This window comes from Sander lucioperca, chromosome 20 (genome assembly GCF_008315115.2).
Source record: "Sander lucioperca isolate FBNREF2018 chromosome 20, SLUC_FBN_1.2, whole genome shotgun sequence".
NCBI lineage: Eukaryota > Metazoa > Chordata > Actinopteri > Perciformes > Percidae > Sander > Sander lucioperca.
In genome coordinates this window covers 981,510-1,008,641 of record NC_050192.1, presented here as the reverse complement: position 1 = coordinate 1,008,641, position 27,132 = coordinate 981,510, and the positions used below count along the sequence as shown (strand labels likewise).

At 41.9% G+C, this 27,132-nt stretch overlaps 1 protein-coding gene across 11 annotated transcripts in view; it reads left to right on the top strand.

Moving 5' to 3' along the window:
* The window catches only part of LOC116042084 (DENN domain-containing protein 5B-like), a 110,871-nt gene that overhangs the window by 12,351 nt on the left and 71,388 nt on the right, over positions 1-27,132 (top strand). The window contains exon 1 of one of the 11 annotated variants that reach the window (XM_031288215.2): positions 1,217-1,807. The exons of 6 other annotated variants lie outside the window; for them this stretch is intronic. In XM_031288215.2, coding sequence (XP_031144075.1) covers positions 1,711-1,807 — 97 coding nt within the window. In that variant the 5' untranslated portion in view covers positions 1,217-1,710. Of the gene's footprint in view, positions 1-1,216; positions 1,808-27,132 lie in introns of those variants that run through there. 4 more of the 11 variants (XM_031288213.2, XM_031288217.2, XM_031288220.2 and 1 more) reach the window with 4 other exon arrangements.

The following is a 27,132-nucleotide window of genomic DNA, read 5'->3' as shown; positions in this document are numbered from 1 at the left end:
AATACAAGTAAATACAGCACTTATTTTATAGGATGATATGGAATTCATGTCCGTCTTGGTAAAGTTACAGGCAACCTGTATGTTTTAGTGGGTCACAAACTCTTGATCTATTTTTTTTTTCTTCTCTTATCAATGTGCAGCATTTTGCAAGAAGACCTCGTAAGAACCATAATACACAGAGACAGCTAACAGATTGAAAACACTTGGTGTGTCACAATAGAATAATTATCATCTGCATGGATCAGGGGGTTAGGAACGTACCAAAGTCACCCCTGAATGTGCATGTTAAAATTGTATTCATGTGTCTCTTAAGGTTCACAGCTAGGGGAGCTTTGTTACTTTGTCAATTTTACCAGACTGATCCCAGTTTTGGGATAAATTAATAGATAATAATATATTAAATGTTTTTATTATGTATTCTGCATGAATTGATGCTTTGAGGTTAAAAAAAACCCCCTCAAATGTATCAAGTACCATTTAAGCTACCAGTGAATATTCACCTTGAACATTGAAAAATAAAGCCCCCTTTAAGAATTATGGGTAACTGGCATGATGTTTGGTACATTTTCAAGTGTTCTAGCTTTTAAAGGCGTCTTAAACCATCCTGAACCCCCAATTGTAGGGTTAGGTTCTGGTTTGCAGTGTTTAATGAAGGAGCTGGTCTGACCATGCATATCGCCCATTACAGTATATAAGAAGATAAGTCCAGAACACAGGGCCTTCTTCCTGTATTCCCTTTGTTGTTCCCGCCCCAGACACATCTGACCAATAAGAGAACGGAACATTCTTGTGATGCATTTTGGTTCGCTTGGATTTTTCTCCGTGTGAAACAAAACCGAACCAAGGGAAACCGCTCCAAGTTTACGAATTCATCAACTATAAGGTAAAAAACAACAACAACAAAAAAACATATACTCGGCTTAATATGTGTAAATGCAGGTCTGTAGGCTAGGCCTACTGTTACAAACTCTATCTGTATTAGGCTATCAATACTAATGAAACATGGTCCAAACCTGAGGGCGAATCCATCCTAACTGAGTTTACCTTTCTTTCTTATTGATGACATTCATTGTCACTAGAATGTTTTACGGATGTGAAATATGAAGCATATTGGGACAATGGGCATCTGGGGGATCAGAAGCCGTCTAAATATGGCTCCATGCAGCCCTGGCTGGATGGGCTGGATGCATGATGACTTTTGTCAACGCATTGACATATTTGTATTGTGCCGCAGCTGCGTTTATTTTGTAAAATAAGATTCAAACGTGACTCAGCCGGTCACTTAGGAGAGCGGACGGATGATAATTGACCCTTTTTGTTCTATCATTACATAAAAAGAAACTCATTTGGCTTTCAGTGACAGTGACTGACTGAATGGAGTAACCAGAGGACTATATTTGAATATCCCGCTCTGCCAGGCGAGTCCTCCGAGCTCCAACGAGGCGGAGAATGAGATTCACAACACTCTCCCGTCCAGCACAGGCAGTCTCGGCAGGTTCTGCTGGCACGGTTCACTGAAAGCGAACTAGCACTGGAACAACATTAAAAGCAACTTCTTAATACTATATACAGCTTTCATTAACGCTAGGAGCCGATACAGAAGAACAGTGTCGCCGAGTCTAGCATTTAATCCAGTTTCCCCTTTTTTTCACCCTGGAGATGCGTCGCTTGGAGAACTAGTAGCGGACAGCGCCGCACATCGAAGCCGGGATGAGTGGGAGCTCCGCGGCGCCCTGCCGCTTCGCCCATTACTTTGCTATTTGTGGGATAGACACGGAAACTGGACTGGAACCGGACGAATTAGCAGGTATGATCTCTCTGTTAGACATATCTTGTTGGTTTTGGAAGAAAAAAATAACCACAACAGGCGTCCAGCTCAATAAACTGTTTTAGAAATATTGTTGACTGAAAAAATCCCTCCACCGCTAAAAGATGCATTAAGCTACATTAGCCTATATAAACCACATAACACCCAGCTACTTAAACTGAAAGCTGTAAAATCATCACAGTAAGTGGCACATACACACTATGTAGCCTATCTAATTAATGGAGAGTTAAATGCTAGTGGCATGGCTTGGTGTAAGCAGGCTTGTTTGTGTCAGCTCTGCCCAATGAGCTGGTGTTCAGAAGAGCCTCTTGTCTGTTAACTCAAAGTCAGAATCTGATTTAAGTGTACTGCTCTGAGCTCGTCAAATTGAAATACTGTTCACAACATACTGTAGTGTTTACTCACTGTTTTTTCTAAATAAAAAGGAATCAGAATCAGGTCATTTGTTCAGTTACAGTTGCTCCTAGTCAAATTTTAAGGCATTAAATAAGACTAAGATTAAGAAGGACATGTGTTAAATAAAGTAACATAGTGCAGAAATAAAAAAGTTAAATAAAAGTAAGTGAAATTAGGTTAGAAGATGATGTTGCTGCTATACAATGCATGGTAGTGGTAGAAACAGTATTGCACTGAGTAAAATATTGATTAATTTGATGTTATCTTTGGTCACATGTACAACATCCAGTCTCCTGTAGTAATCTAAACCATATTCTACTTGTTTTAAAGGCCTTTTAATTATCTGTGATAGCAAAATAAACCCTACAAATGAGAATTTGTCAAAGCAAGGTCTCCCTTGACTAGTTTGTACTTGTTTGATGTCTTTCTGATGAAATGAGCGAGAGCAGAGTTGCATATACAGCCTGCCACAACAAGTGTGGTTCGAGGAGGTGACACATGCCTCCAGAGTAGGAGAAAAGAGGGGAGCAGGGAGCAGTGTTGGTTCAGTTGTTGCATATTTGGAGCTTTGATTAATAACCTACCTGTATATTTGATGGAAGGATTCCTGTTGTGTTATTCATAGGGAGGGATCTTCCTCCACCCTGTCACCATACATTCGCTCATTGGCTCAGCTACTGTGGTCCCATCCAATAACAACTACTTAACTAGCTTTAACCTTCTGGATGGTGTTTGTAACAGCATATGGCTGCGTGCTTCGATGCTGAGGTGTTGCATCACGGTCAAATTGGTAGCTTCTGGCAGTGTAACTCAGTCTCTGGGCCAAAGTTCAGAATAATAAAGTCGATGCGAAAGTGAGCTATGATTGCACATTTTTGACCTGATATCAAGTGGACTTGAGTGTCTGTTTCTGTGTGAGAGACTTTGTTTATGTCTCTGGGTGTTCAGTGTTGGTTTGGAATGTGTGTGTCTGTGTGTGTCTGTTGCCCTCAGGCTGTAGCAAGTCTCTGAGGAGAAACTGATAAGTCTCCACCATACTGAGTCCGTATGCCCCTCTGTCTGCTCTGCTAACACCAATGAGCAGCCAGTCATCATCAACCAGTGTCAGGACGGCAACTGATTATTTTCAAAGGTGATCTATTTAAATGTCTTGTTTTGTCCAACAAACAGTCAAAAATCCCAAAATATTAAAATGACTATTAGGGCTGTCCTAGATTTATAGAACTCTTAGTCAACTAAGACCAAAACGACCGATAAGTCGACTAATTGACTAGGAGGGGCAGTCCTGTTTACTATTGTAGAAGACTAAGGAAACACCAAATCCTCATATGGACAAAAGGACTCAAAACAAGAAATCAATTATCAAAATATTTTTTGATCAATTGATCAACTAATCGTTGCAGCTCTGTAGCTTTCACCTTTTTTAATGATGTACAGACAGAGCTGGTAGTGATTGAGATATCTACCAGTAACTATTAAACAAAAGATCATGTCATTGTTGTTGTAGTTGATGAGGTCATGTGATGATGTGACACATCTTTAAGGGGGCTGGGGGGGTGTTCTCGTCAGACATGATTAGCCTCTGATGTGTCCTCAGCATGTGGGGGTGGGGGGCGCAATATTTGTTAAAGGCAAAATATGTGTCATAACGACAGACTAAAGAAAAAATCTTTGTAGATCCTCACAAAAATCACACTATAATCATTTTTCCGGCTTTTTTTTTTTTGACAGGACAGCTAGGTGAGAAAGGGGAGCGAGAGGGGGGGAAGACATGCAGGAAATCGTCACAGGTCGGATTCGAACCCTTGACCTCTGCGTCGAGGCATAAACCTCTCAGTATATATGCGCCTGCTCTACCACTGAGCCAACCCGGCCACACACTATAATCATTTTTATTTTAATATTTTTCAATGAAAATAAGAATAAAGATACAAAATGATCATTCCCTTTTAATATCGTGAATCATTTCACAGTCACAATATCAGTCAAAAATAATCGCAATAAGATATTTGCCTCATATCGTGTAGCCCTAGTGGTCATGTTGAAGGAGATCTACTCACAGATCTGGAGTTTGTCAAACTTTATCACAGCAAGGATTCCTGGATGAATACAAGTTAAGGTGGCCACTCAATGAACTGCAGTTTTTGGCATTTCCACATTGGTTACATTTTTCAGCACTCAAGGTTGCCGCTTGGCGATGAACAGGAAATTACAGTCATAATGATTAGTTGATCAACAGAAAATGAATCTGCAACTATTTTGATTATGCATTAGGAATTTTAGTCCTCTTTTCATGGTCTGGATCTAGTTAGGATGTGAACATTTGCAGCTTTTCTTTGTCTTATTTGGTTAAAAAACTAAATATCTTTGCATTTTGGACTGTTTGTCCCAAAAAAAGACAAGCAATTTGAAGACATACCTCAAGGCTTTAAAACCAGGAGAACAACTGGAAAAAAAACTATATGTCACACAAGCTTGGTCCACGTACATGTTAACAGAATACTGAAGACCGTATGAATTAGAATTTAGATGCCATGCTTTTTTTTGTCTGAAGGAAACATAAATTAAGCATTAGCAGAGCATTATATCCCCCTTCCCTTCATTCATCCCCAAAGCTGCCCACCCCCATTTCTTTGTCATCTGCCTCAGTTTGCCTCCACCCTTCTCCACTTCACTGGAGATCATTTACAATTCTGATCAGGCCTGTTGCTGTCCTCCCCCATGATGCGCCATCATCCAGATGACACTAATGCTGCAATGATTGATATCAACATGTTGCCTTTGGTGCTCCATAAGCCAAAAAAGCAGGCTACATCTCAGCACACCCCTACATATTCCTAAACCCTGTGTTTGAGGCAGCCATAATTGCAATGACCCACATTAAGCAGCGTTCTATGCCTTTGCTTATTTTTAGGCAGTGATTCCCCTCCTCCCTGCTCTTTGTGTGGCAGTGTGGCCTTATTTCCCACATTCCATTGTTCTAGTCAGAGGGCCAGACTTCCTGTAGACCTGCCTCTCTCCGTCTGTGTGCGAGTCTACATTCTACAGGATCATGCAGTATTTAACTCATTTATTTCAACTATTATTATATAGCCTAAGGTCTTTGGTCCCAGACTTGAAGGCTTAATGAGCTGGTTGAATTCCTCCCATAACTAGCCGCGTTATCAATCCAGACACCCATCCCATACCATGCCATCGAGCCTCAGTGGTACAAATCCACCCTGGCTGGCATACAGAGCCTGAAATAGTCCCTGCATTCTAACACCAGATGCATTAAGGGGTCAGCAGCATTGTGGGGTGGAAAGGAGAGAGGAGTGAAGAGCTAATTTTGGGAGATGTTTGGCGTGCCAGTTGTAGATGGAGACATGAGGTCAATGCATCCACAGTGTACCACTTTGCCATCATCTAGCCCTGCCTGGGAGGTGGCAGTCATCCTGCTCAGTGTAGCTGCTGGGAGTGCAGATTGCACACCACTTTGCATACCAGACATAAGTCAACCAGAAGTTATTATTACACTGATGAGCATGATGGTTTCAGTCCAACAACAAACCTGTGTTTCTTAATGCTTCCAGTCCTAGTTTTGTTTTTGTGTTCCACTACTGTTTTCAGGAGGTCTACATTTGAATGAAGCAACTAACAAATGTTTCTATTATTAAATAATCTGTCCATGTATAGGCTACAGAGTTTCAGAAAATTGGGAAAAATGTTGATCACCATTTCCCACAGTCCATGGTGAGCCCTTCACATGTCTTGCCTTGTCCACCTAACAGTCCAAATCCAAAGATGTTTCATCTACAGTGCTGTGGAACTAAGAAAAGCAGCAAACATTTACACCTTGCGACAATACTTTGGCGTTTCCGAGCCTCTAAAATGGAGAAATTTGCAAACACGGCTGCCCCCGTTTTGGTTTTGAAAACTTTGGGCTTGCTTGTTAGACTTCGGCACAAACTGACCGGCGTGTTAATATGGACGGAGATGAGTTCTGCTCCTGGTGCTTAAACTCTGGACAGAGATCATTTTTGTATCAAGATGCAGCTTAAAAAATAAAAATGTAGTAGTGTAGATGTAGATGTAGCCTGAGAAGCTTGAGCTAGCGAATGATTGACATTTTAGCATTTTAAATGACTTGCATGTTTAATTGATTGTCTAAATCGCTGGCAATTAATCTTCTGTCACTCAGCTAATTAATTAATCAACAACTAATAATCAATAATAAATGAGAAAAGTGGCAATTCTAAATCAATGAATTAACCCTTTAAAAGGATAACATACTGTAGATGTATGTACATGAGAAAATAATCTCTCTTACAGAAGCAGAAAGAATGACTAGCAGTGACACTTATAGAGTTTGTGTTTTTTTTTTTGCATATATCGTTACTGACATGCATGCATGAACACACACACACACACACACACACACACACACACACACAGACACACACATGCATAGTTTAGTAAGACACAGTGGAGGCTGTGATGACGATGCTTTTCTGAACAGAAACGACAGATTCTCACTTTCAGTTCTCAGATGATGCGGTCTGTCAGGTGTTTTCAACTTGCCAGCAATTGCCAGTCATTTTTTTAGGCTCCAGCAGCAGCTAGTCTTGCATTGTCAGATCTATTTCCACAGCACTGTGGTCTAAGGTCTGGCTACACAACAGATACATTCTAGGATAGGAGAAAAAATTGCTCTGGGTTGTTTGCATTTCGTTAAACCAATCACACTGTTTTTGGCCTGCGCTAAGCTCCGGAGGCAGCTACAGTAGCTCCGTGAATAGTCTAGGGAAGGAACTTGTTGTGTGGAAATTTTGCATCCCGCAAAAAAAAAATGAAGATAAGTGTTCACACAATACAGTAACGTGAGCTATTTAAATTAGCTGGATACATGGTTAAACATAATTTGCTATTACCAGTGTATCGTCCTGTGTATTTTGTACACAACAATCCCACCAATCGGTCCCAAAATGTCCCTGTGAGATAGTAAATGCCGTAAACCAAGCAGGCCTTCGTTATTGAATGATCCAACATTTTTAGCGTGTAGCTTGTTAGCTCGAAGTTTGTTGTTTTCCGCAGCGAAGGGATTTTCAGAATGGCAACACACAGCGAGCGGAAGGTGAGAGGAAGGTGAGAGGTAAAGCCTGACATCCAGCAAGTGGCTCACACGTTGGATCCTGGAAATGTACTTCCGTTGATCCAGACTCAGCAGCATCATCATCTTCCTCCTCCTCCATATACTCCCTCGCTTCTCCTTTCATGTCCACCTCTGTGTCTCTGTGCTTAACACCTCCCAGCCCTCACCCCTGAGTGTCAATCACTGCTCTGCTTTCCCACAGCAGGGATCCCCTACTTTGGTCTAATAGGCAGGCTGATTCATTGGCCATACCTTTGAGATGTAAATGAGTTAAATTCACCTCAAAAATTGGCTGGGCTGGGTAAAGCACAGGGATTTACAACCACCTCCGGTTTCTAGCCAGGTGCCAGTAACTCCCTTTACAGTGGTAAAGGTTTACTCTCTTTCTACAAGTTTCAACATGTCTACTTCAACAGCTTTTGTTAACAACTAGACTTCAGGCAAGCCTTCATGTAAAGATTCAACTGAATCAGTGAGCTGACTTTTTCGCTCGGTCCGTTAAGTAAAGTTAAAGCTGTAGTGCGTAGTTTCTGTCTCCCCCATGAGGAATTCTAAGTAATGACAACAACACTGTCGGCACGTCCACATGATACAAGCCTTCCGTGACCGCGCACGGGCCCCCACCCCTCCTCCATGCTGTTACTAGTAGCCAAGGAGGACACGGAGGAATAAAAAAACATGATGGACTCTTCATAGGAGGACATTACTGTATCTTCACTCGAGTTTCTGCGCAGGAAAGTCACCAGACGTGGGATACATAATGAAATCCCAAGTTTAAGACTTACTTCTCTGGTTTCTGGCTCTGTGAGGGAGTAGCTCATTTTCACAAATATTGATTGAACTTTCCTAGGTGGTGTGTTGCCCCTTTTAATGTCCATGTTCTACTTAGTAACAGCATCAAGCGCTAACTGTCCATTGTAGGATGGGATGACCTGTATTCCTATGCAAAATGATGACAGCCTTGCTGGTGGTTCAGATCTTTTGTCATTCTTGCTCAACTGTCATTCAAACCTTGAATTGTACCCAAGCTTGATTTTAGTTTTGTGTTAATACGTTAAACCCCAAATTAATAACCATTGTTAGCCTGAGGGATGCTCCTGATCAGTTTCATCTTAAAGCAACACTAGGTAACTTTTCCCGCTTCAGTCCCCTACAGGTTGTAAGTGGAATTGTCCATTACCTTACATTATGCAAGTTTGCCAGATCGGGTAGTGGATCTGTAGTTCCAATGAGACAATGAGACATTACGACAGCGGTAATGAACAATTTCGCTTCCAACCTGTAGGGGGACTGAAGCGGGAAAAGTTCTCTAGTGTTGCTTTAAATTCGAGAATCCGCCGACAGTTTGACAGTGCCCAAGCATAAAAGTTTTCTCTCATGCTACATGTTTAGCTTTTTGCTAGATATTAATCATGTGGAATTGAAAATTGCGACATTGGTTCATTAACAGCGTTTCCTTGATTATTGAACTGAATTGTGCAGGGATGCTAATTGTAACTGTTAAATAACTGTTTAACTGATAGTATTAATCGGTCAATATTGTTATTGTGGTGTAACTGTGATATGGGTATGTTTGACCTTCTACGGCTGCTGCCTTTACGTTAATCTGACGGCATTTAATTTAGATTTATGTCATGACGAAAGTAAGACAGAAATATTACTAGGCCTGATCTAGTGGGATTGCGGCCATGACTTTTATGTAAAAGTGACTCAGATGCTTACTTAGGCATGAGACTGACATGTAATGGCATGAACTGTCGTGATGAACGAGGTGCTGTATTCGGTAAAAGGACTACGCTAATAAACATGGCCAAACTTAACTTGGTCTCATGAGATGAATGTGATAAATGTAGAACCCTAACACACCTGTGTGAAGCTGTAAACCGTCTGGGTTTGTTTGGGTCACGTTTGATCCTCCTCTGGGAGAACTTACAGCCACAGTGGGCCAGTCTAATCCTGTTCCTGGCTATTAAAATTCAGTTTGTTCAAAGAGCTCCCTTGCTGCTCTTGGGAGCTATGAAGTTGGCAAGTGCAGCTTTAAATATGACTGGATGACGGAGGTGTGTAGGCCGGGGCTGAGGTGGGAGTGTCCTCATGCTGCAGCGGGACACAAAGGGATTTGAGCAGCTAAAGCTCCCCTCTGGCCTGGACCATCTGTCCACACAGAGACCGGCCTGGGAGTCAGTCGGCACAAAGGCTCCACGCTGACACTGCCCACTGATGTATGCTAATGATGACAGGGGCTAACAACACTGACGCATGCCCCTGTTGACTTACAAAGGTATACTGTGGGTAATGGGCAAATGATATTACTGTATATGGTACGTACATGGCTAATAGCTCAATAAAACAAAGAGCAAACCTCTGTATTAGAGCTGCACGATATGAGGAAAATATGCGATATGCGACGTTGATGGATATCGTGATAACGACTTGACTTGCAATAAATAGATTTTAAAGTGTTCTGAGTTCTGCTTTCAGTATTCTTCTAAAATACAACAAACTGCTTGTTGAATTTAGAACAAATGAAAGGAAATCATTTCCAACATTCTTTCACTGAACAAATTGAACATTGAATTTAATATAAAAGGCACCACTAAAAAAGAATGACAGTTACATTTTAAAGTGCAGTTTTCTGCTGATATTTTCTTTCGCAATACGTCGCAGCCTTTCGCGATGTGATTATGGGACGTTGAACTTGTTCGTCATCACAGCTGTTCTGTTTTCTAGATGATGAATTCACTTTAGCCATGTTTGCCTTTGCTAAGGATTCTGGAGTCTTTCTCCTTTGATTCTCTTTCTTTCATGGCTTATCAGTTCCTTCTTCCTCTCTTCCCCCGCCAATCCCCCCCCCCCCCGTAGTGATTTTGTCCATCTCTTTGCATTTTGTCCCCAGCTCGCTGCTTCGTGCCTTGTTAAGCCCAGCCGGGGCGGCTGTTAAGCCTGTTAGAGTAATCCATTCAGACAGTCCCTCCAGGCACTGAACGCATCGCTGTAATGTAACACACGGTCAGGCCTCACCACTGCCTCCTCTGCACACATACACACAGCCATGGTCATAACCTTGACTCCACTCTTCCTCTTGCACTGTTCGACCAGCGGCATCCTCCTGACTTCCTTTATAAAGCCACTCACCGCAGGTCAGCCTGGTAATGGCTTTTGATGTTTTGGCCTCACTGGACAAGTCATGATTTTGTGACCCAATTTTTAGTTTAGTTACAATTTCTGTACTATGACGGAAATGATTAGTCAACTAATGGAATAGTCATTCAATAGAAAATTAATTTGCAACAATTCTGATGACTGATTTATTGGGTTAAAGTTCGTTATCAAGTGGGAATGCTGCGTGCTGCTTGTGTCTGTATGGTATCATTATAAATTGAATATGTTTGGACTGTTGGTCGGACAAAACAAGCTTCAAACACGTTGTCTAACCATATCTAAATGCAAATAGCGTGTGAAATCGTTCAAAATGGCCCCATCCGATGCTGGGGCAAAGAGCCTGCCGTGGCTTCTTGATTTATTGAATCCTACTACAAATAGGGATAATGTCTAAGTAAGTATAGGGATACTCTCACACAGTTTCTCCTCCTCAATGGCGCTCATGGTGTAGCACTCAGCAAAGCTAAATATGCAGCAGACAAGACCAACAACCCACGGAAGTGAACATGGGCAGAGACACAGCACTTGCTGTGTGCTTCTAAATGTCTGTGCTAGCTTTTACTCTAGTTACCTCAGCTACAGAATAGAAGTTTCTAGGTATGCTGTAGTTTAATAGCAGGAACTTTCCCAAATGTGTGGGAAGGAAAGCTAGACTAACAGACTTTTGTGGCCTCAAGTGCATGTTGTAGGTTTGAGTTGAAGGGCCTTAGACCTGTCGGTCATCTGCCTGACATGTTGAGGCTCAGGGATGTGCAGTCTCATCATAGACCCAAACAGCTAGGAGATGCTGCTAGTGAAAGTTCAAGGCTCGGGGAGTAAGAGGGGGGGGAGCAATAATGATGGATGGTCTGCCTCTGGGAGTCAGTGGGACCTGATGACCTCAGATAATGCTGCTAGCTGTTGCTGACTGGTCACATCCCTTTGAAATGCCTCTCTGGCTCCAACAGCAAAGTGAGCAGTTGATCTTGGGAGGCGGGAGGAGCCTCTACATCAGAGGGACCTCTGACCCTGAGCTCCATATGTTCTCTCTCTATGGGAGTGCAAGGGGACAAAGGAACCAGGTGGAGTTTTGGGGTTGTTCTTTTGGCTTATTAGAGGGCCCCACAAATTGGTTAGAGCTGGACTTGACCATGAAAAGTCAACTTCACTGCTCTTTGTTCTCTTTTTGTGGGAAACTTTACGTATGTTGTGCTTATTTTAAATCACTGAATTGATTTGATTAAAATGAAAATGTTGTGCGAAGAATGGAGGGGAAGAAAAGAACTGCCTACTCGCTCACCTCTGCATACGGTTGGGTGCGGTTGTTTAAAGCAACACGCCAACTTATTGGGACTTTGTCTTATTCCCCGTAACCCCCAGAGTTAGATAAGTCCATACATACCCTTCTCATCTCTGTGTGTGTTGTAACTCTGTCTGACGCACCCACTTGCTAGCCTAGCTTAGTACAGATCCTGGAGGTAACCGGCTTCAACTAGCCTACTGCTCCCAATAAGTGACAAAGTAACGCCAACATGTTCCTATTTACATGTTGGGATTTGTATAGTTACAGAGTGTACAAATAACAAGGTCACATGAGACACAGTCATCTTCTAACTGTATATAAACTGGGAACTATATTCTCAGAAGGCGAATGTCAAATCTCCTGACTCATCTTGTGTAGGCCTTCAGGGCTTTCTGAACATATTGAACACACTTTTAAAAATACCGCGATAATACCGAAAACCGTGATAATTTCGGTCACTATAACCGTTAGGTTACATTTTCATACCGTTACATCCATAATGTCCCAATTCAGGGGCTGCAGCCTTTATGGAGCGTCTACACTCCGAAGCAAATTTGAAGCAAATTTTTAATTTGCCATGCATTTTCATAAAACTGCCTATATTCGACATCTACACAGTTAATTTCTCGCCTAAAACATTCTTAGAAGTGAATTTAATAATGAAGTACCAGACGAAAAAAAATAAAAAAAAAAAAATAAAAAAAAATATAAATATATATATATATATATATATATATATATATACACACACACACACACACACACACACACACACACACTACATGCATGCATGCATGCATGCATGCATACATACATACATACTTATACAGCCTTCGTCGCGTTCAGTGAAGAGGAAGAAGCAAGAGAGAGGGGCCACAGTGTCCAAGACGAGAGCTAGACAGCCTTTGTCGTGCCGGTGGGAAGCCGCCTCTGAAGGCTGCAGCCCCTGAATTGGGACATAGCTCTCGTCTTGGACACTGTGGCCCCTCTCTCTTGCTTCTTCCTCTTCACTGAACAAAGGACAACTACAGGCCTCCTTTATTCACCTCTTTTCACAATGGACATAGTTCTCAATGAGCACCCAGGAGAGCTCAGTGCGACAACATGACAGAAGTGATCCTTTTGCCACAACAAAGATCACACACTCAACTACTACAGTACAGTCTGTATACAGTTACAATTCTTGTATTCTGCCCAACATTTTTTGTATTCTATATCATAGGAATCTCTTTTTTTACAAACCCTTACATAGAGCCACCAATGCAGTTCCTGAGTTTGGGCAATAAAACTGAAGCTCGAGCTGAAATAATAAGTCAATTAAATGATTACTCAAATTGGACATTACAGTATACCACCCTTACTGTCATCTTATTCCCTATTTTGCCCGCCTGCTAGCTGCCTTCCTGTAGTGCTAAGATTGACTCTTCTCTCATTTGCTGTGTATTATCTGAGAAATCAATAGTAGTTGTGTATTTAGTGTGATGGTACACCCTGTGCTCTGTATGTTTACATATGTGAGTCTGTACCCAGGCCAAGCTGACATTGAAATACATGTTGACTATTGGAGAGATAGGAACACAAGGCAAACACGTGCAAAAGTTTTATGAAAAAAAAAAAGTAGGGCTGAACAATATGGAAAATAATATATAATAATAAGTGTGATTTTTTTTCTTCTCCTGATTATATTATTTTATTTATTATTATTACTATTATTGATTATCTTCCTCCTTATTTGTTATTTATTATTATTGAATAAATAGGAAACTATCTGATCTCCTGTCAGTAACCGTATTGTAACAAATCACACAAACTAAAGTGCACACTGACTATGGCTCTACCATATTGAGATAACTCAAGCCTCGCTGGAAACACGTTAACCTGCTTCAGCTTCGTTGATGCTCACTTTAGGCCTAACCCTAACTTCACCTAGCAGTTGGGAAGCAAGACACAAGAACTTTTTTTGGGTCTTGATGAGCTGCAGGGTTTATTCATGGACAAACTGAAACCTGCACTGTACATTTACTACCACTTGACAACTTTACTGCTATTTTGCTCTCCGCTCCCATCGCAAACAGCCGTCTGCTCTGATCTACGTCTCTCTCTCTCTCTCTCTCTCTCTCTCTCTCTCTCTCTCTCTCTCTCTCTCTCTCTCTCTCTCTCTCTCTCTCTCTCTGTCAACCACACACTAGCTATGCCCACATTCTCGCTACTCATAGGCCGCTTGCACACTGGCTGTGTGGCGTGAGCGTGTCCGTTTTTATTTCGGCTCCCATGTCAACAGGTTAGAGCTTGCACACCCTGCGTGATGCACGAAAACGCGTGCATGCTAGAAATAGGACCGACGCCTATTTTTCACGCGACACGCAAGCGTGTTGGAAGCGTTTCCAGGCAAAATAGAACACGAAAAGATGTTTATATGTCATTTTGACACGAATACATTCAATAAATGACATTTTGATGTTTGAAAGTCTCGAGGTTTTGACATGAATGCAGATATAAATGTCATTTAAAAAAATAATAATAAATATTTATCGATTTTCTAATATTGCAGCTGTCAATACAGAAGGAAATATTCTGTAGCCTATTCTGCCATCAATACTGCCGACGTTGTCTTTGCTGTAATCAGATCAGTATATATTTATGTTTATGTTAATGGGAAACATCCATGTGTCCAGACGAGGCTAGCAGCAGCAGCGCCGCGTCAGACACCTTTCTGGTGTGGAAAGACATAGAAAACGCCACGCAGCTGACACGCAACAGAAACGCCATGCTCACGCCACGCAGGCAGTGTGCAAGCGGCCTTATACGAATATATTTAAACATGTGGAGTGAACACAGGAGTACTGCGAGCATCAAAGCTTGTGCATGGCAGTGTACAAGTTGTTTTCTTCATTTACTCTCATTGGTATATGTCACGTGGAGTGTAAGAGTGCACGTGAAGCCCACAGGGCCTTGTGTTTCCGACCCTCTGGTTGGTTGGATTGTGTAGCATTAAAAGAAAAATGGCTTCTTTTGCAATTTAAAAATGACATTCTATTACATCGCAATTCATATCGATTTGAATTTGGTTGATAATTCAGCCCTACTTACTAGAATTCATTTGCACTCAGAAGCAGGTCAAACCGAGATGCGGGGAGGCTGTGAGTGGCAACATCAAGCTGGCCAGATTTGAACCACAATGGAACCAGCTGTGATTAATGAGCCTGAATTAATTTTCATCGATTGCTGAATTCAATGGCGTAATATAATACCTCCGAGTCCCCAGTGACACACACAGCAACATCAGCTCAAACGAACATCAGCATTTTAACGGCATGGAGTGCGATGTTATGTCAGGCAGGCTGTAAATCTCCTTACATAACCGTGATAGGCTGCACAACGGTAACTAAGGCCCCTTATGACAGATTAGAGCCGCAGCGGTACACGGTACTGTCTACTGACAGGCCATCACCTCACTGAGAGACATGCTGGACACACACACATCCGACACTGGATTATACAGAGCATTACAGAGCTGAGATACATTCATGTATTATATAATTGCTTTTCAGGCTAATAATAAGCAACAGCGTGTGTGACAGAGATTGCTGGGGCATGAAGCTTCACAAACATACAAACTGAGTTGTCTCCAGCACATATACAGTATCTGTTTGACAAGCTTTATATAAACTTAACACATAGTGCTTTTTCTAGATCGGATTAAGTTTTACTTGATGGCAGGCTACGTATGTAAGACCCATTGAGTTTGGATGCTCAATTTTTGAAAATCGATTTTTTTATTTTATATGTTCCACACATGTAAATACAAATCACAGTGAACAGATATAGAATACATGTGACGGTGTGGTAGAAACCTGTAATGGCTTATATACAAACCACACACAGATGACATACCAAAGGGAAAATGTAAACCTATAAAATCACCAGAATATTTTAAATGTTATTGTTCAAATGTTTCTTTACTGTACATGGAGCCCTCTATTTTACACTATAATAATATCAGTAAAAAGAAACCAATCAGAATAGGAATATTTCACGTGAACACCTTAATCTGAGCCAATCAACGACAACTCTGGTCATATGGTCAAACATCTAAAACAGTCCATGTTTACATTTTTCCTGACCAGCATCCTTTTGTGGCTGTGGAATAATGACGGTTCTCTGTCAGATCCAAAGGCAGAAGTAGCATGAGGTTGTATAGTGCTAAACAACCTCTACATACAAAGCAAATCAGTCACTATACAGAATACCACTAGCCAGCAGAAGAAAGAAACTTCTCTGAGATGTCTAGAACATTCCACAGTAACTATTCACCCAGAGACAGACAGTTTTATGTAGTATTTAGGTATTTTATGTCGGTGTATGCATCTGCACTACAAACCTGCTACTGGATGCATGGGGAAACACGTGTCTGTCTCTATTATGAGGACAGTTAGTTTGGCTGGTCATGTGTAGTTGTTCAAAAAGAAAGAAAATAAGTGTGTGTGTGTGTGTGTGTGTTGCTGACTGGTTAACTGGACTTTGATCTCTTGCTGATTGAGTTCCAACTCATCTGACCTCTGGCCTGAGTGATAAGGCTGGGTAAACAAAGCATGACCGTTATCAGATAAGCTAGTCTAAGGCCGCTTTCCGACCGAAGGGATTTTTGCGGTTCCTAGAACATAAAATTCCTAGAACCCTTTTTTTCTCGTGTTCCGATTGGACCAATTTGGAGATTTTTAAGTCCCTCTGGCAGCAGTTCCTGTAACTCTTTCAGCTCCTACTTCAGGCCAGGCTCTTTTCTCTGTTCCCTTTTCAGCATATGAACCTAGGTCAACGAGGGTCGGGTTTCTGGTACAGACAGACCAACAACGGGACAATTTTAACAATTTAAAATCTGGGCAGAGGCAGCAGGCAGAGGCGGGGGGAGAGAGAGATACCCGTTTCTCTTCGGGAGACTTGTTTAAATTATGATAAATATGCTATATACATTAGATTTAGTATTTAGTTCAAACTTTTTTTGGTGTATTTGTTTTCTGATTTTAACACTATAAAGACCGTTGCCGTGCTTACATCACTCCCTTACCCCTCCTATAGTCCCTATGGCCACTTGGCCAGTGGGAATGCAATTGGAAAAAAACGTTTTGGGGGAGAGTAGTTAGTAGATCTGTTTAGAAGTGGACTTTTCCTAGAACTACGTTCCTGTAACTACTTGGGCGGAAAACGGCTTATGTCATATTCTCTCTAGTCTATATCCACGACCTTCCACTTCCAGGATTGCCCCGTTGCCGCCGGAAATTCCGCTGTATGTCCCTTTTTGTCCGGATGTCCGTCCCCTTCCTCTTTCTTTGTGTTGGCGTTCTAACCTCCGGTGGATTTCTGAGGACTATGGTTAACTGCTCCTCAGATCTCTGCAGGGTAAATCCAGACAGCTACCTAGACTATCTGTCCAATCTGAGTTTTCTGTTGCACGACTAAAACTACTTTTGAACGTCCACATGTTCCACCAAAACAAGTTCCTTCCTGAGGCTATTTTGCGGCACCGGGGCTCACAGCGCTGCGGAGGAGGAAGGTCTGGCTAGTCCACACGGACGGTGTGGACTAGCCAGACCTTCCTCCTCCGCAGCGCTGTGGTGGAAGGTCTGGCAAAGCGAGACTATATTCTCCCTTACTGCCACTTTCCAAACTTCTCTTTATTTGTACTAAGCCAGAGAATGAATTGAATTATCTCCTTTTCGCATTTGCCTTGGTCTCTGCTGTCGCATTGTTTCATCCTTTCTTTCCCTCACCACCCCCTGGCAGAACACACCATTAAGTTGAACACCCTGTACGACTGCCCAAGACAGTGAATATAGTAAATCCAACCAGTGATGTGTGTAATGAAGCCACCTAGTCATGACCTCCCTCTGCTGCAGCAGAAACCCCCAGGACGGAGGCAGCTCAGCAGCTCCCGGGTGGCCCTAACACACACACACACACACACACACACACACACACACACACACACACACACACACACACACACACACACACACACACAGAGAGCATGGATGAGAAGCACCGCTGGCAGCCACAACTGTCCAAAGTGTAATGCTGTAAAGTTACCTTATGCGAAGGAAAGATAACCTTGACGTGTTTGTCTGTAAAAGAGTGGATCGTGTTGGCTGTTTTTTTGTCTGACAGTCAGACATTTAACGTGACTTAGGAAAATCAAGGAATGTTCCACGTAGAAAAATCCATATTATTTGCAAGAATGATGTTTACATGTTCTGTCTAATCTAATCATCCAGGGGGTTTCAAAGTCTAACGCTGTGGGCCCCACTAAGACAAAATCCCCCAACCAGCCTATATGTATCTAAAGTAGACAAACTAGCTCCACCTCCAGCCGCTACAACAGTGAAATGCTGCTTCACAGTGATGCATCAGTACTGCAAAATTATAAATCAGCCACAGGGTACGAGAACTAGTATTTGTGTACTTTCTTCCACTCCTGAGAGATGGTGGGGTTGATGACAGAGAGACTGCAGGACAGCCTGCAGTCGGTGTGTCCAGAAAACAGCAAATGATCTGTGACATAATGATTTCTTTTCTAATGTACTTATTTTAACCCTTCCTACAAACCCAACAACAAAAAGTTGTTATAAGTGGGAGCTCAGGACAGCAAGGGATTGGCCCAGTATGATTATGTCACAGCACACAGCTGCGCGAGTAAATCCCCTAAAATGTGTTTACCAAACAGCCGAAATGTCCTCCAACACCACATGGTCCCCAGTTAGTTGACTCTGTTTTTGTGTTTGCGATTGAACTTTGGAACCTCTGTCCTCCCCTGAAAACAACATCAGGTTATGTAATAGGACCATCGGTGGGCTTGTCAAGGCAGATTAGCCAGATTCTGCAGGGATTTCTGAACCAGTGCCTGGGATTGTTTATCCAAGTGGAGTGAAGGGTAAAACGTGACGGGACAGCAGAAATTAGAAATCTGACAGGAGCACAGACCGATGGGAGGGGTCGGTGTTAGGATCAGTCATGATGTTCCCGTTAGTTCAAAGGAAGTCGGATTGAAACGCCTGATGCATTTGGTGCGGAGTCAACTACTGGTCAACTGCTTTCTCCCCTTTCATGTCTTCTGCTGTCCTATCAAAATAAAGGCTGAAAATGCCCAAAAAATAATCTTAAAAAAACAACAACAAAAAACACCATTACATGTAAAATAAAAATAAAGGTAGGTTCCAGTGATTTAGAATGGCACTTCCTTAAATTTGGGGGATTTGCAAGTGACCGAAAAGAATGGTTAAGCAGCAGAGGCCAAGACATTTGTCTCTAGAAGGAGTATCACTATGACACCAGGGTTACTTTCTAAGACTTCTAAGATGTCATTTAAATGAAGCTGTCTTGTCTTGACTTAGATTAGATGTCGTGCTTTGACATTGTGTAAGACTACTAGTAGTCAGTCTTCTAATTTTGGATTGATACTGTTCCCTATGCGCTGGTCCAGTGCTCACAGCTGTTTCTATCTGAGCTTTGCTCTGTTGTACGTAAAGCAGAAGTTCAGTAAGAATCGTGTGAGGGCCGATGTTTTAGCTGGTTTGACAGATTAGATACAAGCAGATTGGATATTTGCATGAAACGCACCAGTGAGTTGTGTCCCTATGCTCCAGTGTAGCTCAGTGGTTACCGTCAACACACCCTCATACATACACACATATACACCCATACCCACACATTTCAGAGCTGTCCCCCTGGGAGTAACAAGGCGATGTTGTAACATCTGTACAAATATCAATATTTGGGGCATTAAAGAAACAGGGAACTATTTGCATATTAGATTTTGTGTAATGTATTTAAATCTTCTGACATATATCAGAATTGAGCATTTCCGTTGCGTAAACTTTTCTCACAGTTTACAGCGCAATATTTCCCCACCGCCAAATACATAAATAAATAAATGTTAAATGGGCGGGGGCATCCACAATCAGTGATTATCTCATCAAGTAGATATGATCAATCCATGAATCCACACATTTACTGCAACTACGTTTATGCACCTAATGGTAGGCTGTAATGTATAGCTCACACAGTTTATAGTAAATGGGCAAAACATCAGTATGGTATCGTGGTTAAAGTGATTCAAGCTTTTGGCTCTATTCTCATCTTCAGCTTTTACTCACTCCTGCGAGGTTCTGAAATAAAAGGACACCCTCTGCTCCCAGTGTCTTCTCTTTTCTGTCATCTCTCCACTTCCATTATATCAGCCCTTTTGCTTGAAGGCTGCAGTATGGGATGTACGGCTGAAGTAGCTAATGCAACTGTCCTCAATGTCCCGCTCATCCCTAGGGCCATTTGAACAAACATGTCTGTCACTCTTCATTTTACTCGTCTGTCTCCGCTCTAAGCCTTTGTTATTTCCTTTTCAAGCAGCCTCTTTAAACCTCCGGCCCCCTCCCCGTCCTCTGGGCTCTCATTGTAAAACAACACTAGTATTAGGATTGGGAATCGAGAACCCATTCCTGCTTGGAATCGTTTCAAAAATTACGATTCCAGTGGAATCGTTTCTTTATTGGAATCGTTTAGAGGATTTGGTTTCAAGTCCGATCATCGCTTCCCAATTTAACATGTGCAAGTTTTGGTTTCCATAGCGGCCAGGTGCTTGTTGTGTTGCAGCCATGGAGCACAGTAAGCGGCGCTCTAGTGTGGCTTTAGTTTACGTTGAAAAAAGCCCGGGAAAAAAATTGTGAAATAAGCATGTGACCCGTTTCAACTCCACCCCTCAAAGAATCAGAATCGAGAACCAATAAGAACCTGGAATCGAAAGGAAGAATCGGAATTGGAATTAGAATTGTTAAAATCCAAACGATGCCCAACCCTAACTAGCATTGTCTGCTGCTTGTCCGTCATACACTCAGGTAGCCCTGTGTAATGAGCTGAGGGGCCTGTTTGAAGGCAATGCAATTAACATGTGCCTGGGTTTAAATGGGATGACGTAACCTCCATTAACAACAGCCCTTTAGCCTTTTCTGTGTGCTACTACAGGATGCATGGAGGTTACCATAGAGACAAGAGAGCATTTAAGCAAGACAAATAATTTTGCCGAAGGGGATTGGTGAGCTAAAGGGAGCGCCTAACATCTCCACACCCCCCTCCACTGAATTACTCTCCTCCTTTCTCCTCCTTCTGATTATAGGTTGACTGTCAGCTGGCCAGGCTTCAACGCATTTAGCTGTATTGGGTTTCTGCACCCGCTAGATAACACAAACGCACACTAAAATGATCTGCACATGTACATCAAGTATGGCTGTCATGCAGGATGTGAACACACCATGGGCCCTATCTTGCACCCGGCGCAGCGCAAAGCCCGGCGCAAGTGTCTTTGCTAGTTTAAGAACGTCCAGCGCTCGATGGTGTTTTTTGCCTCCACCGTTGCCTTCCAGGCAGCTAACCCTAACCTTAACCCTAAACACATCCATTGCCGCGCTGCCTGGAAGGCGACTTTGGGGGCAAAAAACACCAAACACCACCACATCGTTTAAATAGCAAATGCACCTGCGCCCATGGGCGTGCTGGTCTTGATGGCGCCATTGACCAACAAAAACCTGGTCTAAAGTCAATAACGCAGCATTTCATTGTTATTTTAACAGCACATTAGTAAAATGCTCCTAGGCTCATGCACAGTGTTCGCACACTATGCTTGTTACACACACTGGGACACACCGCAGCACACAAACATGCAGAAGATTATAAATAAAAATAATAGCAATGCTCCAAGGTCCAAACACGCCTGGCTTTTAAAGGGAATGGGAGATGATCTCTGATTGGTTTATTGCATGTTACGCCCAAAACACACCTATTATTAGTTAAGATACTAAGTACAACCCTTTTGAACGGACCCTTTTCCACCGTTAAACTAGCAAAAGTGGATTTGTACATGCACCGGCGCCAGGGGCTTCACGCTGTCTTATATTTTTACACTGTTCAGTGGACAATTTGACAGTGCAGCTCCTGGGACTTTGAAAAAGTCTATTACAGAGATGCATAGTACATACAAGTAGCCACACATTTGTTTTGTTTTTATTTCACTGATGTTCTGACAAGACTCAGTGTGGCAATTTTAGTAGACAAGATTTTTTTTAGACAAAAAAAACATCAAGATCATAAAGATCTAAGCTGTTAGTGGTAATGCTATTAACAAACTGGAATGAAAACCTCTTCTGGTCATGAAAACACCTCCAGCTTAATTATGGAAAGTGATAGACAACTCCTTGGTTTTAGTGCTCTCCTCAAACCGCCCTGTGAACTGATGTTCCCTAAAGATCAAACATGTCCGCTGCAGGCCTCTTAGACGTGGCCTCAGCACTCTAGCAGCATGGACAGTGTTTGAAGAGGCTCATCGGGGCTGCTTCAAGTCTGGCTGTCAAAGAAAAATGTGTGTGTTTTGAGCCTGATTTGTACATCCAAACTGAATATCTGTGCGTGCCCCTCGATGAGCAGAGCTGAAAAAACCCTCTCTCTACCACTCTGATCGTACATCGAGGAAATGAAAGGAGGCCCAGTCAGACCTCCCTCCCTGTTTTGAGTTCTTCAGTGCGCCTGCAGCACAGTCAAATAACCCTATCGTAGTGCATTGATTTATTTGAAAATCTTTCCTTCACTTACCTTCTGTAGCATGCCCTGAGAAAGTAGGAATCAATTTGCGCTGCATGCTGAAAAGAGAGTGGGTTTTTACAGTGTGGTTAAGTGTTAGGATTTGGTTGCTTTGAGGTTGTGTAATTGTAAAGCTGCAAAGGGAACAGAGGCACCCGGATTTTTACTCCAGACCTGGGACTGTATTTATGTTCTAAAGAGCCAGTATTCAAAATTCAAAATGTAAGTGCTCATATTATGCTCATTTTCAGGTTCATAATTGTATTTAGAGGTTATATCAGAGTAGGTTTACATGGTTTAATTTTCAGAAAACACCATATTTTTGTTGTACTGCACATTGCTGCAGCTCCTCTTTTCACCCTGTGTGTTGAGCTCTCTGAGCTCTCTGAACTCAGAGTTTCTCTTTTCAGCACATTTATTCGTTAATTCCAATCACTTCAGCTTTTTTTCTATCATTGCTAAGCTGCCATAAATAAAAGTTTTAAAAAAAAACTCTTGCAAATATTTACAAATAGAACCTTTCCAGCGGTAGGGTTATGCACTTTGGTCTGCTGGAAGGCTTTTAATGTGAAACATTTGTGCAGGAAGTGCTCGTAGTAGCGTAACACCCAGGAACTACAGGCGTAAAATAGCAATCTACTAAATCTTGGTAAATTTCATCTCTCCTTGTTTTGTATAAAGTTAATGTTCTTTGTACACTGCCCTTGTAAAAAAATAAAAAATAATAATAACATAACAGGGCTGGGCGATGTGGAGAAAATCAAATATCACGATATTTTTGACCAAATACCTCGATATCGATACCACAACGATATTGTAGTGTTGACTATTGGCGCTTTCACAAAATATTTACACAAAGAGATTTTTGATAAATAATCATCAGTAATGTGGATATAATGACTAAGTAGGTAAATAAAGGCAAATAAACAGTTACAAGAAAAGTACATCGCTTTACTGTAATGCAGCCTTTAAAACCAGGAAAAGGCCAAACTTCTGGCATATCACGATATCAATATAATATCGATATATTGCCCAGCTCAACATAACAGTGATCAAAAAAAGCAAAGTGGAAGTGACAGGAAATAATAAATGAATGATACCAGTATTTCTGTTTTGAGAGGAGAAAGTGAGCAGCAGATGGGTGAGTGACTGTTTTAGTTGAGAATTCTTGTTGTTTGCACCCAACGCATAGTTTCAGAATTGGTTTGGCGGTAGGACTGCTCGATTATGGGAAAAATCATAATCACGATTATTTTGGTCAATATTGGAATCACCATTATTTAACACGATTACTCGTTGACGTTTGGAAAGATGTTGCAGTTTGTTGTTATTTTAAAAACCGTGAAACAGTTTTTCAAATCAACAGTGAAAACACCGTGAACTGTGAAAGTACCCATTCATACTTTTCCCGGGTAAAAAATAAGATTTTACTTGCAAAACGTAATGTGCAAAATAATTGTTTTTCTCGATTACATTTTTATTGTGATCGTTAGAAGCCAAAATCAAAATCGGGATTAAAATTCGATTAATTGCACAGCCCTATTTGGCGGTAACAACTGGTAAGCTAAAACTACCAATTTTGGTGGAAGTAGTTTAGAAGTAGGGAGTTGGGTTAGGAACCGGAGGGTCGCAGGTTCAAGTCCCCATATGGACCAAAGTATGGTGGTGGACTGGTAGCTGGAGAGGTGCCAGTTCACCTCCTGGGCACTGCCAAGGTGCTCTTGAGCAAGGCACCAAACCCCCAACTGCTCGGTGTGCCTTTCCATGGGTAGCCCCCCCACTCTGACATCTCTCCATTAGTGCATGTAGAGGTACTGAGCATGTGTGTGTAATTCAGGCCTGTGTGTAATAACAACAGAGTGAAAACATTGTCATTTCCCTTGAGGGATTGATAAAGTATAAATTATTATTATTATTATTATTATTATTATTATTATTATTGTTATTTACTTTCCTCTTCCCAAAGTGTGACCCTTAGCTGTTTGGTCCAGACATGTGGAGTGTAGGGTAAGCTTCCTACAGTTGTGTTGTGGGGATTCAGTAACTAGTGTGCTGTCGTGTCCGCTTTAAAAGAGCAGCTTTGTTCCTGTGATGAAACGTTGGCTCTGCCGACTCCACAGCTGTCCGCTCTCCTTCACTTTCTCTTCCTCCCACCGTCTCTCATTCTGGCAGTCTTGTTTGTATTCCCGTTGATTTCATCTCTCTCTCTCTCTTGTGCCCTTTGGTTGCGCCCTCGCTGTCACACGTCTCATTGTTTTCTCAGCATCACTGCGAGGCTAGCTGCGTCTCGGATCGGTCTTTCTGTCTCCGTTAGTCATCCCTCGCCGTTAGCTGCTCCATCTTTTCGTGTGACGCTGCTGCTCTCCTTTCATCGTCTGTATTCATTCAGACAACACGGGGACTTGGTTGTTCTGCCTCTGCCAGCAACGATGATGTTTTCGCCCCCGGCGTCCGTCTGTCTGTGTCTGTTAGCAAGATGTCTCATAAAGTTACTGGTGAATTTAGTTTTTCTTCAGCCATAATGTCGCTACGGAATTTTCAGCAGTGCTATTATAGCTTAAATTTTAAAATAACATTCAGTATTCAAGTAATGACAAAGCAACAGAGTTCTGTCATACTCACCAATTTAATACTTTTTGACAGAATCACTGTCCTCGTTTACTAATCTATTTCAAAAGCTTTGACTTGGCAGTTTTTTTTCAATCAGTGTTACGCTGCTATCAACGGAAAAAACATTTCACATTAAATGCCTGTATTATAATTCAACTTAATTTACTAATTCATTTTGATCACGTCTACTTAGCCATTGTTTCTGTAAGTGTTAACCCTCCTGTTGTCCTCGGGTCAAATTTGACCCATTTTCAACAAGTTTCTATATCAGAAATTTGGGTTTTCTTTCAACCAAATTTTCATAAAAAGGTAACGTGGATGGTTCCCTACAACGCTCTTCACAAGTAAAATGAATGAGGAGTTCACTACTTTCATTGAATTTGGGTGTTTTTATTTAATTTTATAGCATTTGGGGGGGGGGAATTGATTAAAGAACGTTGAAAAAAAGTGACAAGTATCGGGAAAAGACGATAAAATGTGGGACGAAAAAACACAAATGTCAAAAGGCGCAGAAAAAAGTGACAAACGTTGAAATAAGTGACAAAAACGTAGAAATAAGTGACAAAAATGTAGAAATAAGTGACAAACGTTGGAAAAAGTGACAAAAACGTTGGGGGGGGGGGGAGCGACAAGTGTCGAAAAAGACGACCAAAACATTGAAAAAAAAAGTTTTCATTTAAAATTTTGACCCAGAAAAACAGAAAGTTGCGCGGTTGACGGGAAGGGTTAAGCTACTGTTAATAAAAAGTCATGTAAAATCTCCCAGGAAAGACGGGGTTATGCCCTTCGGGCTGGAGGGATTTCAATGTAAAACAACTGGACTGGAAGAGTTGAATTTAATTGATGCATAACGAAAAGAAAAACAGAGTAGAATAGACTGGAATTGATTAACAAGTGGGAACAGCATTTTTGTTAAAAACCCGTTATGAATGCAGAGAAGCCAGGTGAGACCTGAGCCTGACACGCACACCTGGCAGCCTTCACAATGAACTTCTATACATTCTCTCTGCAAAGACTCACTCCCATCGAGCACATCACCACCACTACCTCATCATAGCCTTGCAGCTGGTGTGAGAACAGCTGTCACTTGCTGACACACACACATGCACAGACACGCGCATATATAACAGCTGAGACAGCTACTTCCTGCCTGTTTGACTGTTCTTCATATTAAGATAAATATGCGAAGGAGCTGTGTTTCTCATCCCTACTGAATCATATGCTTATTTCTTTTGAAGATAGGGTGGGTAAGATAGATACTCTTTACTGCACATACACCCTTTCCGAAATGATCGCCCCCCCTGCCCGTGGCAGCAGATCAACAAGTGCTCATTTAACAACGGTCGCAGTTTTAATCATGTGGTTATTGTTGTGAAACGCTCACAGTTAGGTTAGGTTTAGTCACCAAACACACTTGGTTAGGTTCAGGAAAGGATCATGTTTCGGGTAAAAACAAGTGTAACGTAACGTAACGTAGTTACATATAGAACTTAAAGTGCTCATATTATGCTTTTTTTTTTTTTAACCCTTTCCTTTATTGTGTTATGTGTCTTTTTTGTGCATGTTATAGTTTACAAAGTGAAAAAGCCCAAAGTCCACCCCAAAGGGACTTACCATCTCCAACAGAAAACACTGTTCACAAACTGCTCCAAACAGCTCTATTGTAGTCCAGTCTTTACTTCAGAGACAAACGTGGTCACTTTGGAACACACGTTATAATGCTCACCTAGCTGCTAGCATGGCACGCCCTCATACTCTGCTTCTGACTGGCTAGTAGTCCTTACCTAGGTACTGTCAGGGCACGCCCTCATACTCTGTTTCTGACTGGCTAGTAGTCCTTACCTAGGTACTGTCAGGACACGCCCTCATACTCTGCTTCTGACTGGCTAGTAGTCCTTACCTAGGTACTGTCAGGACACGCCCTCATACTCTGCTTCTGACTGGCTAGTAGTCCTTACCTAGGTACTGTCAGGACACGCCCTCATACTCTGCTTCTGACTGGCTAGTAGTCCTTACCTAGGTACTGTCAGGACACGCCCTCATACTCTGCTTCTGACTGGCTAGTAGTCCTTACCTAGGTACTGTCAGGGCACGCCCTCATACTCT